The sequence below is a fragment of the Pararge aegeria genome, chromosome 8, assembly GCF_905163445.1.
Source record: "Pararge aegeria chromosome 8, ilParAegt1.1, whole genome shotgun sequence".
Classification (NCBI taxonomy): Eukaryota; Metazoa; Arthropoda; class Insecta; order Lepidoptera; family Nymphalidae; genus Pararge; species Pararge aegeria.
In genome coordinates, this window is record NC_053187.1 from 10,023,016 (window position 1) to 10,041,923 (window position 18,908).

General features: G+C 34.1%; 1 protein-coding gene across 5 annotated transcripts in view; it reads right to left on the bottom strand.

Annotated features, from left to right (window-relative positions):
* Positions 1 to 18,908, bottom strand: part of LOC120625704 — a 163,947-nt gene that overhangs the window by 30,736 nt on the left and 114,303 nt on the right. For all 5 annotated transcript variants that reach the window (XM_039892848.1, XM_039892847.1, XM_039892846.1 and 2 more), the window contains 5 exons: positions 15,838 to 15,986; positions 9,511 to 9,790; positions 9,293 to 9,424; positions 3,653 to 3,835; positions 2,555 to 2,755 (listed from right to left, as the gene is read on the bottom strand). In XM_039892848.1, coding sequence (XP_039748782.1) covers positions 2,555 to 2,755; positions 3,653 to 3,835; positions 9,293 to 9,424; positions 9,511 to 9,790; positions 15,838 to 15,986 — 945 coding nt within the window. The remainder of the gene's footprint in view (positions 1 to 2,554; positions 2,756 to 3,652; positions 3,836 to 9,292; positions 9,425 to 9,510; positions 9,791 to 15,837; positions 15,987 to 18,908) is intronic.

The following is an 18,908-nucleotide window of genomic DNA, read 5'->3' on the forward strand; positions in this document are numbered from 1 at the left end:
TAATAGACAAAAGGACTTTATAAAGGAACGCCATACATTTATGTATGTAAGTATTATAAAGCAGCTGAAATATTACCTCGAGTGAAATTGTTTTCAGACTTTTTCAAGTGTAAGACTTGAGGGTAATGTTTTAATACGTAGTTTATATATAATATAAAATTGTGTGTACTTGTTAGTGTATTTAGTTTATATTTATATTTGTTTGGACATTTTTTATTTAATGTTATTTCATTGGTATTAAAATTCTTCATACCTACATGTAACATACTTTTTGTATATATATATATATATATATACGTAAGAATTTGAAAGAAAACTTTATATCACTTTAAAGTAGGTACACATAGTACGTACTACGTAGGCATGAACCGACGTATTCTATATATTTAGCAGTTTCTGTTTTAAACATTTTGATATCGATTAAGTTTCGCGTAAAGCTTTCAACAATTCACTTAATTTAGGATACGAAGTAACTTTACTATGTTTGCTGTGGAGCATTTACCGTTTTACTTAATAGAGCCGTGCTTGTAATTTGTTCTGGTAGGTAACAAGGGCGAAATGTCTAATGACAGGCAGTCGGCGGCTGCGGGTAACAGAGTAATAGACGCTTTTCGTGATGCCGTATATTAGGGAGTTCCCGTAATATTAAGTAGCACGCCACCTCGGCATTTCGGAGCCGTAGTGCCGCCTAAGCTTAACGAACATTTTCAAAGCGCGACTTGCTTTCTAATTTATGTGGCATTTTTGCTTTGAAGTGTTTAATATACTCGCAATGTATGAGAGCCGTTATATTATAGCGTCATATTACTACTATATAATACCTTGTATATATATTTTGTTTTATTACTTTACGATTTAGGGCATTATCTCACTAGGACAACAGTGGCGGTGTAATTAATCACGCTACCAACAAAAAGTATACAGCTCTATGGACAGCGCCAGTCCTGGTGTTCTCTAGATTGCACAACCAATTTGGCAGCGGTGAGTGGGATCCATCCGGCAGTAGCACAACCACTGATATGTTTACAGCTTATTGGCACCTATCTTACTCGTGCAATGCTCTTACATTTAGCATATGCTAGTTTCTCGTTTAGTAGCTCAAGGCGCTACTGTGGCGCGATAGTGATGCCACTTTTGTGTCTTAGTGAGTTATTAGCCTTATGCGGAGCGCATTTATGAAATGTCTTTAGCAAATAGAACGAAACGTCTTCGACAGTTATTTTGTGATTAAAACAAACAAACATCTGAAACGACTGAAGGCACTACTACAAAGTTAAATTTTACTCATCAAAACCTAAGTAACACTTTACTTGCCCTTAATTATTCTTTTTAGTTGAAAGAAGAATTACAATGGCATAAGAGCAGTATAATGGCTTAAGATCGTAGTAACAAGCTATGCAAGAAAGTCATTTTACGGCTATTATTTTGTTTAACTCTTGTTTTAAGGTATGTCGACTCAATAAACGGCAACCTATTAATGCATTTTATATAATAAAATAGATGCAACATATTAAAGTTCTTGCAACAGTATAAAATTGCAGTGCTAAACTGGAAATGAGAGCTTTTAATTTTAAATGTAGGAAATTTTAATGTGCAACATGCGTTATAATAATATGCAATAAATGGCTGATATATATTTTTTAAATGTGGCCACCAGTATAACTACTTATTTGCTCTTATTTGCTTAACATTTTCGTAATATTATTAACCTCTCAGTGAAAATACTTTTAATTTGTTAGTTATTAAATCGCTCGGATAATTATCATCATGATGAGTTTTCATTTGATATATAACGGGTAAAATATTCATTTTAATATCTTATGTTTTGTCAATTCATAAGTCGCCATTGTTGTTCACAATAGGGAGTTTTTGAGATTGGCATCGTATGCAGGCTGCCCGAACCGAATCGGGCAGATAGTTACGAGACGAATATACGGTGTTCTATTTTATTAGATATGATGGGGAGGTGTTATGTAATGCCTTTGTAACTAAATATTTGACGAAAATGGTTACTTTCAAATCCAAGATTATACTGCCCTGATTTTGTAAAAAAATACCAAGACAATAATGAAACGCCAAGGCATATTTATATTGACAAAAGTTTTTATTAACTGTAAGACGATCTATTCATTAACTGTAAGATGATCTATGATTTTGCTGGAAAATGATTTCAAGAAAGTTTGTTTTAAATAGTTTTTGTCTTCAAGGCATATAAGTATGCCATATAAAACATATTAAATTTAAATTAATAACACCAGCAGAATTTTTTAGCGAACTGAAAAAAAGATTGTAATAAAATAAATTAATATTCTACGACAGTAGACACATCGCCATCTAGTACCTAAGTAAGTTATGTTTACGAAGAAAACTGATGAATAATAAACAAAAATACTTATAAAATACAGATAAACACCCAGACACAGAAAAAACATTTATGTTCAACACACAAACATTTTCTAATTGTGGGAATCAAACCCACGGCCCTTGACTTAGAAAGCAGGGTCACTGCTCACTGCGCCAATCGGCCGTCATTGACAATATAACTAGCACTGACCTGCATGGAACGTCGACTCGAGCCCGAATTAGATCGTGATAGATTAGGTGCTCTACGTTTAGTAGCTCCTCTACCCGCCAGCAAGTTGTTCAGCAAGGAGGGTGAACGGGCACAGATGAACGCGTGGAATGATGACACCGTGAACACGCCCAGTTTGTTAAGAGTGCTCTTTGTACCCCGCGAGACATGTGTCAGCAACGACTGAAACAACGCTTTTACTTAATATTGTACAACATTTCAAATGCCGCCCGAATATTATTTACACATTCATTATATTCATACTATCGTATAAACCCAACACGAGAGTCCGATAAAACATTACACAAATTTTAAAACAGTATACTTTCCAAATTTACAACTTCAGCAAAAAGTCATTCAAATGTAAAATTTAAATGAGATGTTAAATCGGTCCGTTCTGAGAATCTCATCACAATGTGTGTGGAAATCGACATGAGATCGGTATTACTTTCGAATCCAATGAGGCCGATACATCGATACAATGTAGCCATTTTCATTTCAATTGTTGGAAGGAAATTTATAGAGGCATGACATGGGTCGCCGTAACACATTATACGCTCCTACAGAGTACCGGTCAACGGACCTGTCAATTTGGCCAGTGAAGCCGACAAATATGACTTTTCTGTCAACTCAATAAAATCAGGTCCATAACATTTTTAGGATTCATACCCATGAATTTCATGAATACCTAATAATAATTTACATAATATTTGCTTTTTAATACTGATATCTGTTTTATTTACGTAAAGTTTATAACGAAAGTATTTAAGAAATACATTCACAACACATGTTCCAGATTTAATCTTAACAGCCTTAGGTACGTTCTCAATTTCAGTTCTTTTTCATTTAATTTTCTAAAGGCAGTAAAATACCTACTTTGAAAGCTTTTAAGTTTAAAAGAAAGAATAAAAATGCGATTAAGTTGTTAGCCTGAACTTCATACTTTGCAGTAATCTTTGTTACGCTGGTGCTTGGAATCAAGATACTTATATACAATGTGGAAGTTTAAATTAAATGTTGGTCACGAAGAGTTTGTCTTGAGAATATAGCTATTGAGATTAAAGGATAAGTTTTATTTACCTTTGGATTTGGAAGCTCGCCGCTTTGAAGGCTTGCCATGTAGCATCGGAGGCGGAATTGTTCGCAGTGTAATCTTTCTAGATTTTCCTCCCATTGCAACATCTGTACGGCTAACTGCGCCCTTGTTTCAGGATCTGAGACTACGGATTGTTGCAAGTCGGCCATATGTTTCAACTTATGATCCTGTTGGGTGGAAATGTTATCATTTGTTTGGAACGTTAGAGAAAAGGTTTCGCAACTTGTAGAAAAAGAATATTTTCAATTGATCAATACGCAGTTTTCATATTATTGATACTATAATTTTATTGTTAATTAGGTTAATTTCATAATTCAATGAAATAAATGAATACCATATTTGGACGTTGCTATTTTATTATTATAAAAAATATGAAATATATAATAGCAACTGCCTGTACTAATTACATATTGATTAAAGAGGTACAAAAATTTAGTTTTGGCATTAAATAGTTTTATTTTATTGTGTTTTTTCTGTAAACTTTTTTAGACTTAAACTGTGACGTAAATTTGAAGAGCTTTTTTTGTCCGTTTTATTTAATGCTAGGTTTTCTTCGATATTATCTAACAATATAGGAACTTATTATCTAACTTTGATGCTTTAAACATATATAGAGGCTTTGGATACTATATTGTTTAAAATATCTCTTTATTTTTATATACCAACACATAAGTTAAAAGGTACTGGTAAATACATCGTGCACGGTCATTTACTAGATGCTTTGAGAAAAAAGTTACGTAGCGAAGAGCAGTAAATCACGAAGTGTTTTCTCCAACTATTGTATAGGTATAATAGCTTTTTTATTAATGATCTCTAGTCAGAAGTTATAGCACATTTTTTTTTTTACTTTTTTTATTTATACTCTTTATTTGTACACCACTCAAACAAAGAAACAAGACAAAAAAAGAACAAACACATGAAGAATGAAGCAGGATACAAAAGGCGGCCTTATCGCTAAGTAGCGATCAATTTTATCAGTTAGGTACCCTGAAAGCTATGAGTCTCGGGACTTTAGTCCGCAAATAATAAATGGATTAGGGTGCATATACTTGCACCTGTGTTTCAAATGCTGTGTAAGATTTATTAATAAATGGAGAAATATATCCAAGTAAGATGATTATTTCCATAAAATTTGATGTTCGGAACCTACTCTGTTGGTTCAGTTGCCCTACAAGACTGCACAGTTGTGATTGTGAATAGGTATGTAAACCCACTCATACATCAACAGCCTCCTGGATTTACACTTCATTTTAAGTATAACATGTAAATTCAACAAAAAATTATTATTAAAATATAATTGTTATTTTTTCTTTTTGTTCTAAGTTCTATACTTTTGTTTTGTCAATAAACTTTATAAAGTAATTAAGTTACCCTTAACTCATCACCTGTAACAGATTTTCATTCACTGACAATATTCGCATACGCGTAAGGGGCGTAAAATAGCCATAAGACTGTTACTGACTGAAAACTCATAATGCGGATAACGTCAGAAGCATAAGTCGTCCGCATCGTTTACGCCAAAAAATGCAGTTACCTTGATCCTGGCTCTCACGGCAGTGTACGATCATCTTAATGATAACATAGTATGGCACAATTTGATAGCAGGCGCGGCCCACAAACACTTCCAGAGCACGAGAGATGCCATGAATATTAATAAGCGGACGCCACCTGCCTGCGATCACTGGCATAGTATGACACAATTTGGCTACAGGCGCGGCCCCCAAACCAAACACAGAAATCGCCGACTAAAATTGAATAGACGATGTGGGTATATACAACAACACGTTATACATCAGGGGTGGTAAACCTGAACACACACTGCTACACAAGGCAAAAAGCTACACAACGGAAAAAAATCAACACAGATATGAAAAGTAGATAACCTTGATCCTTGACTCGCACAAGTGCGCGATCATATAACAGAGTATGACACAATTTTATGACAGGCACGGCCCACAAACTGTTCCAGAGCCCGAGGAATGCCTTGGATATTAATAAGCGCACGCCAACTGCTTGCGATCACTGACATAGCATGACACAATTTGACGGCAGGTGCGGCATTCAAACATGTGCGTATATTAAACCACACATTATAGATCAGGGTTGGTAAAACTGACCACACATTGCAGTAAGAGGCGCAAAAGTTACACGTGACGAAAGAAATTTTTGCAAATATGAAATGTAGATAACCATGATCCTGGGACTCGCAGAAGTGCGCGGTGATCGTGTAAATGTTCCAGAGAATTAGTTATGCCTTTAATATACTATTTATATATATAAATATAAAGTGCGTGCCACCTGCCTTCGATCACTGGCCGAGTTACGCTATACATTACGCACTATATTGTCATTCTTATATTCTTTCGTTCCAAGAAAAATTTATGTTACTAATGTGTTAATACATTGTTTATAATAATCCTTTTATCCTTTTCTTTGTCTAGAATTACTTTCGAAATACTCTTATAAAATATATTCATCCCCACAAAGGATTTCTGTACCTTTTGCAAACGATATGCAAATGTCACTAATTTATGTCCGTTGCTTAGTACAGAGTTTGCTGCCGGATTCACTTTAGTCGCTTTGTATCGCAAGGACTCAAAATTTAGGGGGCGCTATAACTATTTTTGGTGCTTTGTATGTTTGTCGTTGCGTTTGTTCTATTAAAGTGTTTTTCCGGATGAGTTTAAGTCATAACATTGGAAATTATTCAAGGATTTCTATTTAGCTCCTTTACTCCCGCCTCGAAAAGGTATAAAATGAATAACATTAGTAAAAAACTAAATTTAAGGAAGGAAAAGAAAAGAATAAAAAGAAGAAAAGAAAAAAAAGGCAATAATTTTCATATGTTATACTAAATAACAAAGTCAGGTCAAAATGAAATGCTATCAATTACACAAGATTCTCAGTGGAAAAAGATAACTTTATTTTCAGACTTGCCCCTATCATTTATCTCCAGCAAAATATTAAAATAAGCTTAACTTTGGAGATGCCACAGCATAAAACATATCAAAGTTGAACATAATATATTATGCCTCTACCATAGATCATAAATATAGCATCGGCAAACTAAAAGTTAATATCCTACAAGTAATTGATGTTAGCAGTCACATACTGACAAAGTATGCACTCACAAGCTTATTTCGTGCTTACTGAAGTAAAATTCATGTAGCACGAGTTCCTGAAATTTAAACATGTATTCGCTTTCAGTAAACATGTAATGATCAGACCGTGTGGTGGAGGCTTTGATGCGTGTTGCGGTCGGGCAATGCGGGTCAGAAATTGGCTCGATTTGCACGAAGAACGCTCTACACCGCACGCCATGGCCACAAATTACAAGCGTCCGCAAACGACTATATCGTAGGATGATTTTCAGTCAACTATCTAACAATTACCTACTCTAATAAAATATGCTTACATATTAAATAAAATAAATAAAATAAATAAATATACTACCACAATACACACATCGCAATCTAGCCCCAAAGTAAGCGTAGCTTGTGTTATGGGTACTAAGATAACTGATGAATATTTTTATAAATAATATACATAAAATACTTATAATATACAGATAAACACCCAGCCACTGAAAAACTTTCATGTTCATCACACAAACACTTTCCAGTCGTGGGAATCGAACCCTCGCGCTGCAAACGCATGCGCAAACTGCGCCAATGGGCCGTCAACACATACATATACATATTGTAAGCATTTAATTCTTATACCTGCCCTCATTTATTTAAAAACTGTTATAATGTATAATTATAAAAATTATAGCGTGTAGTATGGTTTTCATGCTATGAACTGCTACAGAAAAACAGTTGCATTTAATTATTACTTTGATGCTAGGAAGGCCAAAAAGAACGTTCGTTTTGGGCTTCCTAGCATCGTTCAGGGAACGTTCGGTGACGTCACCGAAAACCTTTTTTATCCAATTAATGTTTTACTTGATCATCATCATCATATCCACCGTTTACCGACCCGCTACAGGTCACGGATCTCCTCACACAATAGGAAGGTTCTAGGCCGTATTCCACCACGCCAGCCTACGGTAGGTTGGTAGATTCTATATATTTTTGAAACCTTTACAAATAAGCCCTTGACTGCAATGGCACCTGATGGTAAGTGATGATGCAGTATAAGATGGTAGCTGGCTAATCTGTATGTCAGTTATATTAAACTTATACCCCTTATCGATTTCAACGCGTACCGGTATGCTTAATCGCTTAGCGGCACGTCTCTGTCGGTAGGAAGGTAACTAAACACGGCCGAAGCTTCCCACCAGAGAAAAACTGTAAATCTAACCTAACTGTGTACCTCAGCGCTATTACAGTTTTTTTTTTTTTACCTTTAGACCTTATTAATATTCTCTGGACACAATGATCTATGCAACGATTTTATACTCTAAATGCTTAGTGAGAAAACCTCGTAAAATGATTTTTTTTGATTGCATGAGGCGCTCTTTGTTTTAACCATGAACATAACTTTTACAAAGCAGACGAAAAAAATATGAAAAATAGTTCCAGCGATAGTCACTGACAGTATTTGTCTATTAGTTTTAGGCTGTTGTTGTCCAACTATTCTTTGTTTCGTTAATAAAAATATAAAAAACTATTATAGTTGTTATATAACTTAGATAGGGAATTCTGATCAAACCGGGATGTTTTCGTAAAATAACAATAACGAAAAGAACTAAGACGTCGACAAAAGGTCAACCAGATAAGCCTTCTAAAACCCCAATTGTAAAGGAATAAAAAGTAAATAAACTTGAAAATACTAATATACATTTAATTTGCGACTTAAGATTGATTGATTGAGATTATAACTCGAAGCGCAGTGTTCCTATCATCATTGATTCGATGTCTAAGCTCGTAGATAACTCGTAGCAGCAGGCCAGGAGTCAGCGGATTTACGCTGTAACTGTTATGCCATTGCCTAAGATAAAAATACCAAACAGCCATTTTTGTGCTTATCACTCGCAAACTGATATGTTAAAACAACAGTTTTGTTCGCTGCCATACAGCGCCTGCAATAGCAACTGTCGAAATTGCTACAGCATAACCCGTTGAAATACGTATTTTGGTACATAATGCTAGGTTACAAATCTTACTTTGGTTAGATTATGTTCAAAGTAATCATTAAATATCGTTTACAATATGCCAAGTCACTGAACATAAGTCATCATGTATAAGTTTTTGTGTAAGCTACAAACAAGAAATGAATTTATCTGCATAAACAGTGAATGCTTTTTGCTTTGTACACACTTAAGGTCTTACAGCGAGCACTGTGAACGCCGTTCTTTGTTAAATATTGACTCTTATGCCTATGATATTAAGTCCAAAGTCGAGTAGAAAGATATTAGTTTACAAAAGTAGTGAGTGATCCGCTCTGGGCAAACAATACTTCTGTTGGTTCAGTCCGAAGCTACGCGCGGTGAGGGTCGTGCCTTGCATAATATCTCAGTATCTGCATTGTATTCAGCACCTTTCGATTGTGCCGTACTAAACCACAAACGCTTAACGTATAACTATTTCAAAACCAACACGTTCAGTATGTAACTGGGTCTCTGCGGACTTTTCTTAAAATTAATTGGATGGCTTTTGTTATTAAAAAATTGTTGCACTCACTGATTCTATAGCTTTCTCGAGGCGGTAAATTTCTTCTTGAAGTAGGTGAAGCGTTCCCGTTTTCCCGCGGTGACGAGCAAACGCCGCAGCGCATGCACTATGTATGCTATTCACCCAGTTTTCGAGCTCCACCTAGGTCGGCACAATAGGAAGTGTTTTAAAATTGATTTAGCTATCATATTTCAGAGGAATAAGAATGTAAAGAATTTATTACATACCTGACACGGGGCTTGGAAGAGATAAGCATCGCCAAAGGCCGTACTCAAACAGAATATGTAATCGCGTTTAGGATGTTCAGGTATAGGTTGCATGATAGCCCCATCGACTATAATGAGGTGTTTTGGTGCGGCTTCCACTGAACGGCCCTCTCGGGAGTCACAAGGGTAAAACAGAAGTGTAGTGCCCTTCAGACAGACCCAGTACCCTTTCCAACCGCGCTTCCGAGCTAGTTCAATCTGGTGTTTCTTGCGCAGTAGCCATTTTTTCACACTCAAAAATCTGTATTAAAAATAAAAATGGTTAATTATTTATATATTTACATAACCTAGATAGGTATCAAAGGAATGCATATTGTTGAACAACGAACATTTATAAGACGGTGCCAGGTAAAACGTATAAAGTTAGTAGTTAGGTAGCTACCTATGAAAAAGGAAACCATGTACAAAGTATATCTATACTTAGTAGATTTACATTTTACTTGGCACCGGTACTTATTTATTTCTTCCTATTTAGTTGTTTTACTAAGTCGTTTCTTTTTTGTCGAAAAACTTTTTTGCATACACACACTGGTGCGATAAATCTGAATAGACTACACTGTCGATCTTTGAAAAATTTTTAATAGTTCAATATGTAATAACATTTTTATACTATAACGAACACTATGTCTACTAAATGTTATCCAAATCAGTTTCAAACATAACAATTACAAACGTAGAAAGCATTTGATAACAAAGAAAGATAAATGTTTCAGACATTAGTAGTTAGTAGTAGAAGTTAGCATGTCACGACTGTTTTTAAATGAAATATAAAGTAGATATTTGTTATATTAAAATCTTGAATCTTGGCTGGAACTTCCGCATAACGATAGGCGATTTTTTAGAACATAGAGGCTATTACTGTTTTCCAGTATTCCGAAATACTCTGCAAACTTAAATGCGGTGTTAATTTTGTTGTCCACGATCTCTTTGTTGCACGGAATGATCAAGTTATTTCTTATTATAGAAAGAATTTTTGTTTTTTGAACGCCACTTTTTCGACCTCCTAGCTTTTCCAAAGCCCAAATGATAACATTTGCTGGTGTCGGGGTGGCCTTAAAATTTTTTGACACTCTATAATCGTACTTTCGAAAACTTTTTGAATTAGGTTTATTTTTAGCCATAATTTTTATTTTGGTTGCATTTAGGCACGTCGATTGATCTTGGTTAACTTGCTAAAATATTAAATTGCGATTTATCAATTCTGTGATTTCAACAAATAACTTTTAGGCTATATTATTGATTTTGACAAATAACGATGACAAAATTTGGACCCCTCGTTTCGACATAAAAACATAACATCTTTTTTTTAAATCAAAAAATTACACAAATCACTGATCTCTAAGTATAAAACCTCTATTAGAGGTTTATAGAGGTCAATGGATAAAAGCTCAATTTAAAAAGACCATATATACTGTAAAGCCATTAATTTAATATGTAACTATCTGTAGCTAAGGCTATATGGCAAAAATAATAAAAAATAACTATACTTGCAAGTATTTAAATTTATTGTGGTAAAAATTCAGTAGTATTTTAATCAACATTGCAGCATTCAAGCAAAATTTAATTTATCACCAAAATAAAGCTCGGCCCATTTCAATTAAAATAACAATAGAGTTTATTACATCGACGTTTATTTTGGTTGAATTTCGTGATGATAAAGCATTTTAGTAGGTAGATATCGAATATTGTAAAAATATATAACAATTCTTAAAGAGGGTCGTGGTGTTTGTATCCTATATCTTTAGTAGCTATATAAGATAACTAGCCGTTTCCAGCCCGCTTCGCTGGGCGAATTGAAAAAGGAAATAATTTACATTTTATGTTTCATTTTTATTTATTTTTTTCATATTTTTATTATTCTCCTTTTTTTTATTTTTGTATGAACATAAATAGGCCCCGCGGATAGAAGTGTAAGCATCGATATTGTTTAGACTTACTCAAATTCCAAATTCCATTGATTTAGCCTGTATCTTTCATCCAGGTGATTTTTCTCACTAATATTCATTGTAACTTTCAATGTGCAATCATTATAACATTTCCGTGCCTTTCTTCCAAAAATTAATAATAATTGACATTGACATGAAGAAAAAAATTTGAAATGAGCATTGAAAGTTTAAGTTAAAGTCATTGCAAGTCTCATATGTGAAGTTGAAATCTGTCTAGGTTCAAGTGCGACGAATTTTCTGTTAACTAAAATTTTCTCCGTGACATCAATTTTTTATAGAAAATTAATTGTGCATGTTTTTTATGAATTCTATTGGAATAAGTAACTAAATTTCTTTTCCACATCTCATGTGCTTGGAAAATGCATTCATTTTAATCTGTTACATTTCCGCGATCCCGCAATAAAAGAATTCGTCGGTTATGTAGTCTGCAAAAGTAAAATGAATGTAAAATTCTTAGTCCGTTGATTGGATAGCTACATGTAAAGTTAAGTTTTTGAAACCTCTCAATGACTTTATCTCCGCTGCCAAAAAGACGATTGTTGTAAGGAAATACACGAATATCCCTACATACACGAAGATCCCCACAAAATTTGGAGTCTGTAGAAGTTACAGGTTAGAAATAAAAATTTTAGATTTTAACACCCACCCCCGCAATTCCTGTCGGAAGTGGACTTTATTGAAATCCATTTTGAGATGTTCTTTATGTGAATAATAAAAGATTCCTACCATATTTAGAATTTTTAGTAGCTATATTTCGAAATTGAAATTTTTTATTGTTAACACCCACCCCCGCGAACCTTATTGGAGGTGATTCATTGTAAAATCCGCTCGAAGGTCATTTTTATATTACATATAGAATACTCTCACTAAATTTGGAGTCTATAGGAGCTATCGCTTGGAAATTGAAAATTTTCATTGTTAACGCCCCCGCAATCTTCTTTGGGGTGGGATATCGTAAAATTTGTTCATAAATCATTTTTACATCACTTATAGAAAATTCCTACAAAATTTGGAGCTTGTAGGAGCTTTAGCTGGAAAATTAAAAATATTAATTGTTAATACCCACCCCCGCAACCCCCTGTGGGGTGAGCTATCGTAAAATTCGTTCATAGCCTATTTCTACACCTCTTACAGAAGATTCCTACCAAATTTGAAATCTATAGGAGCTATAGTTTAAAAACGGGAATTGTTCATTGTTAACGCCCCCGCAATCCCCTTTGGGGAATGAATTTCTTAAAATCTATTCATAGCTGACCTCTACATAGCAAAAGTGGTTCCCGAGATTTCGTGGTGAGTGACTATATAGATGGGAATTCTTCGATTATCATCGAAATTTTTACTTTTTATCGGGCTTTTTTAAAATTTTCTTACATACAAAACTTTCTCCTGACAATTCTGAAGATAAAAAAAAGCCCAATTGGTCCAGCCGTTCTCCACTACCGTGAGTAGATTCTTAGCTGAATGTAAAAAACCATAATCCGTTTAATACACTCTGTTGAAATCCATGAAAACAAAAGAATCAAGAGAAAATGCTTATCTTTTGTTTTTATTAGCGGGATAAATGTTCATAAAAGTAAAACAGCAATAAAAAAATGAAGGAATGTTGGAATTCAAAAAATAGATAGCCATAAACCATCTAGGAAAAATTTCGCATCGAATGGTGGTAGTTTCATGTCGATACGATCAGTGGTTTAGGCGTGATTGAGCCTCAAACGAAGACCATTTTCATTATATATATATATAGATAGAAGAAGATAGAAAGATTGAATTCGCATCGAAGCTCGTCAAAGCAATTCCAATATGAAAGTTGTCAAACGCCAAATTAAAATAAACACTATATGTTTAAGGTTATGATTTTATTACAAAATACTAATGCAAATTCCAATATTCTTTATGGCTACGAGTAATCGATTGATTTCGAGATAAATATGGTTAACAGTGCTATCTTAACATTTTGTGAAAACTGTATAATAGTAACCTTTTTATCCAGGGACATATTAGTAAGTTAGAGTACCTATTACATAGAATGCATTTAAAGACAACAGAACTATATTACTCTGTAAATAATGTGTGTGTGCAACAAAGCTTTCAAACAAACTATCAAGAACATTTATAGTAAACCCTTTAATAGTAGGTAAGCAGTAGCTATTCCAATTTCGATCGAAATCGGTTCACTACAACCGGAGATAGAGTTTGACCCGAATCATGCGGGTGAAATAATGGGCGTAAGGATTTTATTTATATTTTATGTAGCGAATAAATATACCAGTCTGAGTCTCAGTAAATAATACGTGTACAGGTAGTAGATTTTTTGGTTATATCGTGGTTAGCATGTTTGACTATGAATCACGAGGTTCAGAGTTCAATTATTGGTTACTCTTAATATTAGAGTTATTTTTTGTAGCAGCCCGGATTTAGGAAATTGGTGTTGCCCATACCTGGGCTTCATAGAGCACTGAGTCGCAATTAGTTTTACATAAAATATGTAATTTGTGTGTATAGCTAAAGGTCACCAACACTCATTAGAACCTGTCTCCCAAGACAGAGAAATTCTATGCCCATCAGTGTAATAGCTATGGACAGAATATGATGATGATAAAGTGAGTATAATACAAAGGTTAAAGTTATTTTTATGTACACAATTTAAAAAAGGGATTTCCTTTCTCAAACTCTTGAGTCAAAAGTATTCAGACTTTACGTATAAAAGTCATCGAAGAGGGCACATCCTGTCTTCTAATTTGTGCCTTACGTTTTTTACAGCGTCTTTGAATAGGTCACGGCTAAGATTTCCCTCCGGTCATTTGGGATTCATGGGACAGGAATTGTAGCCTTAAGGAATATAAAAGACGCTGTAGGCTCTAGGAAACTCGTCAACTTTCTACGGCATCTTTTCTTTATTTTCCTTTTCCAACCTCCTTGCCTCCACAATCATTTTAAGCCTTATGGAAGACAGGTGCTTTTAACACCTTTGTTTTCGTGGAAGTGCGAATATACAAAGCGCTGTATGGTTGAATGGACATTTAATTTCCAATATGGAGTGCTTTTTTCTGAGATTTTCGCCCTTAAAATACAAGAACGAGAAATATTTTCTTCAAAGTAATCGAATAAACCAACCAATCATTTCAAACAGAAGTAATCATTTCCTTTTGTAAAATGAGTTAAACTTTATTTTTTACAGATATTTGATTTACAATGGGACTTGTTTATTGAAGCTTAATTAAAGATTTTTTTTATGTTGTCAAAATCATTACTGAAGCTACTTGAAAAAATTCTGGCTGAACGCAATCAGGCCAATAACATCTTACAAATTCGATACATTTGTCTCAATATAATATCGTTATGAATTCACATAAACGGCTAACCATTTCTAAGACATATAAATTTTGGTAAGTCATAATTGAATGTTAAAAAAAAATTACTTTTGAAAAAGTATAATTTTAGATAAGATAATTTTATTATCCTTACCTATTAGTGTAAGGCACAGGCATGCTCCATGTTTAATGAACGTAAGTGAATAGGTGAAATTCACCGAATACTTAATTATTATCACACGTTAATGATAAGAATTCAGTACCTATTATGGCTTAATGTGCTCTTCATTGCATAAAGTAAATTAATAAGAATAAGAAGTTATTGTTAGTAAAAGCACCAAGAACCTATGCAATTACGCTTGCAGCTTGTACGTAAAATCTCTTCTTTTATTTGAATAGAATTTAGATTTAGAGCCTGCATCTTTTCATCCGATGTTCCATTTTAGTTGTCTGCAAAAAATCTATACCGGAATTGCGGGCAAATATTCTGATGTACATTCTATCAGCGTCGCTTTTGTATCACATATTGTATCTCTGTAGATTTATTCTAAGAAATGACAATGTGAAGGAGTTTTATTAAACTTAAGACTTAGTAGTAATAAGTTTTCTTATTTATAGAGCTTAATAAGCTAAATAAGCAATAAATTGTATTTTCTAGTACGATATGGTATGAAAATATAATATTTAACTTTTTTGTATCTCATCATGCTAAACATTTTGTTTTTATAATAATAATAAAAAAAAATATACAGACGAATTGGGATTTCCCCGCATTTGAAAAGATTTTAAAGATGCTTTTAATTGCTTATTTCCATTTTTTTAAATGAAATAATTAATGCGAAAATCCACGAACGTGCAGTGTATGTTTACTACAGGTCAAAAAGTAAAAGTAGAGTTTCATTAGAGCATACAATAAATAAGAATATTACCCTAAACACATCATGTTCATATATACACCTTTTGTAGAAAAATAAACTAAAATAGTGTGTATAGAGGCTGTGTCTGAATGTGATGAAGATTCGTTTTCTTACCCAGCTTTCCTTACAGCCCCAGTGCAGTTGAAAGAGGCCGCCGCAGCCCCGGTCTGCTTGCCCTTGTAAGGCGAGTTCATTGCGCTCTCGCCCGGATCCTCTTCATCAGACACCGCTGTGGTCAGCGACATACGATCATCGTCCGATATCTGCACAGATACAGGTATGTATGTACTTTAACATTTTACAGGCATATTTTGTTATTGGGTTATGAGAGCTCATTGTTATACTGGGAATACGTGTCCCACGAATAGAAAAACAACTCTGCATGACATATAACGATATCACCACTATCATAATAAATGTGCCACATGTAGAGCTGGCATTGAGAGTATATCAAACTCTCTCGCAAGAGTGGTTATAACTTACCGCCGTGCAAGAAAAATAATCAGGTTAAATCACCATGATGTAGACCTGAATCCTAAGGTGTAATTTTATAGCTCAGCTAAGAGAAGGAAGTATTTTATCAAATTGTGTATCTAATGTAATAGAAGTGAAAGAAATTGTTACATGATATTGAAAAAGGTCTATTTTTTTCTAAATTATCTCTTTGTCAGGGTGTTTTAACACATATGCTCGATGTCGCCTAAGCCAGCAGCGACAGCGAAGGTGTGTTAATTGTATCTGAAATTAAAATACTTGTGGCCTGCCATAAACGTCAATCGAAGGATAACAACCACTTGTTAGGTTGTCGATCAATTTGACAAATTCCGAATATTTATATCTTGGAAACAACAATAAGAAGGCAATGATCGATCTAGTTGAATATCAAGTCCAAACGATCAGACGTCAATCGATGGAAAATCAGTTTGGTATTTCCCATCAAATCATTCGGTGCTGCAAATCATAGTATCTCGCAACAAATTATTGACGTGAAATAGTTTATAATAGATGTTGACCGATGTCAATATAGAATCGATGATGTTGGTGTCACCCAAGATATAATTTTTCTTTATTTGAATTTAAAACAGTATTATTTTATTACATAAAACGCTACGCTGGTTTTCTCTTTGAGAATGCAAAGTTTCAAAGCAGAAGAGGAAATACTAATCCGAGACATTTTATACCATCTTTTGAATTAACGTCCGTAGAAATGCATAGAGCTTGGCAAAACTTAGCCCGATGGTGAAATAGAATTATACAGTTTGCTTAGATCTTACCAGATTTTACTTTAAGCTTGTTCACGAGACATTTAAAAGCATTTCAGTAAACCTCTGCATATTATTATCACAGAAATTTAAACTTAGAAAATTTATATGAATACGGATTTTTGTTGCAAACCATGATCTTTGCTATATTGTTATACACCGGTGAACATAGCCGTAGTGTTTTTTTTTTAATTCACTATAAGATAACCCTTTACTGCAATGATGCAGGCTAAGATGATAGCTGGCTAACCTGTAATGTGTATGGAAGTTATGTAATGAAGTTACAATTAAGCCTATTATTTATTAAAGTTTACTATAAAACTAATAATCCAAAATAATGTTGGTTTTTTGGGAGATCAGTATTAAACATGAAATAAAGCTCCTCTTATTCTAAGAGGAGTCTCAGAATAAGAAGTTAGGCTGAAGTCAACCATGCTAGCTAAATGTAGACCGGCCAAATTCAATTACACACTTATTTAAAAATATAATTGAGAACTTCACTGTTATGGCCATAACCAAACTAACTTCAAAAACAAACTGGCAAATAAAACAAAAGAAATAGGTCTAATTATGGATCCCAGAAGTCATACAAACTTTTCTTTCATTTACGAAACACGTGATCAACGAGTGTTTCACTCGCAATGATTACATTTTAATAGTAACACAAGCTTTACGTCATAGCATACAAATTAATTTTGTTCGAGGGTAAAGCAATTTGCAACCAACCAACGTGAATACGTACTCAAAAAAAATATGTTTTAATGGTAAAAAAATTACAAAGACGGAAAGCCATACGTTTAAGTATTCTCGCTATATTCCACAGTGTAACGCAATTTGCCGGCAACTCGCGCCCTCATTTCCAGCTCTGAAAATTGTTACCCTACTTGTTTGTTGTAGCTAGATATGAAAACAAAATATGAACTTCCCCGCAGCTACGGGTATGATACAAAACAATGTCAGTTTGATAGTTCGCTAAATCTGACCTGCTATTGATATTGCACATGTTTGATCTTATACATAAAAATCTAGACAAAAAGAATATTCCGAGCCTAAGCTTATTGGCAAGATGGCAAGGGGAAAGGATTTTTAAACTATCATTGATTTGATATTTATGTGAGGGCATCTAACATTCAAATTCTAATAAGAGTACACGAATACGTGAGTGAATGGGTTTAAGAACGGTTGTAAAGCATTCCGCAGTATCCTTTGGTATTCCATGTAATCCTTCGCCATGCCCCAGCATTCCTCAGCATTCTAATGAATACTATGCCGTTCACTACCGTCCAGTGATTTCAATTTGCGCCTGGGCCTTATGCGGTAACCGAGTATGTTGGTAAGTTGGTAACCGAGCCTGGAGATGTATAGATGATACGATTTGTGCCGCTTGTAGAACTCGACCTATTTGGTCTTCCATACACTTCGTTTTGTTCGTAAAATTCAATCTACAATACTTACTATAAAATGTAGCCTACATGATATACCGCAGTATCAAAGTATCAATGATAAAAGTTTTAAACGAAATCTCTAAAATTTCAAGGATGGCACCAAGCACGTTATCTACCGTTGAATCCAGACGTTCGGCGATCAACAAAAAATCTGGGCAGGCAGTGTGCTTAGACGTAGGAACGCTGATATAGTAAAAGTAGCAGGCAATATATGGAGTAGAGTTATTAAAGATATGGATAAGGTTTGAGCTTGAGAAACTACTACATTTTAAATGCCACCATGTCTGAAGTGAGTCAGGTTTTACGTGTATTACATAGAATATCTCGTATAAGAAAATTACTAAGTGCAAAAATTGACAATGGAAATAAAAGCAATTTTAATAAGATTTGGTTACCAGCTAAGTGGTCGGAATAATTTATCAATGTAGGCCTATGAAGTTTATGAAAATGACCATTTTTTTATTGACCTGTAGTAAAA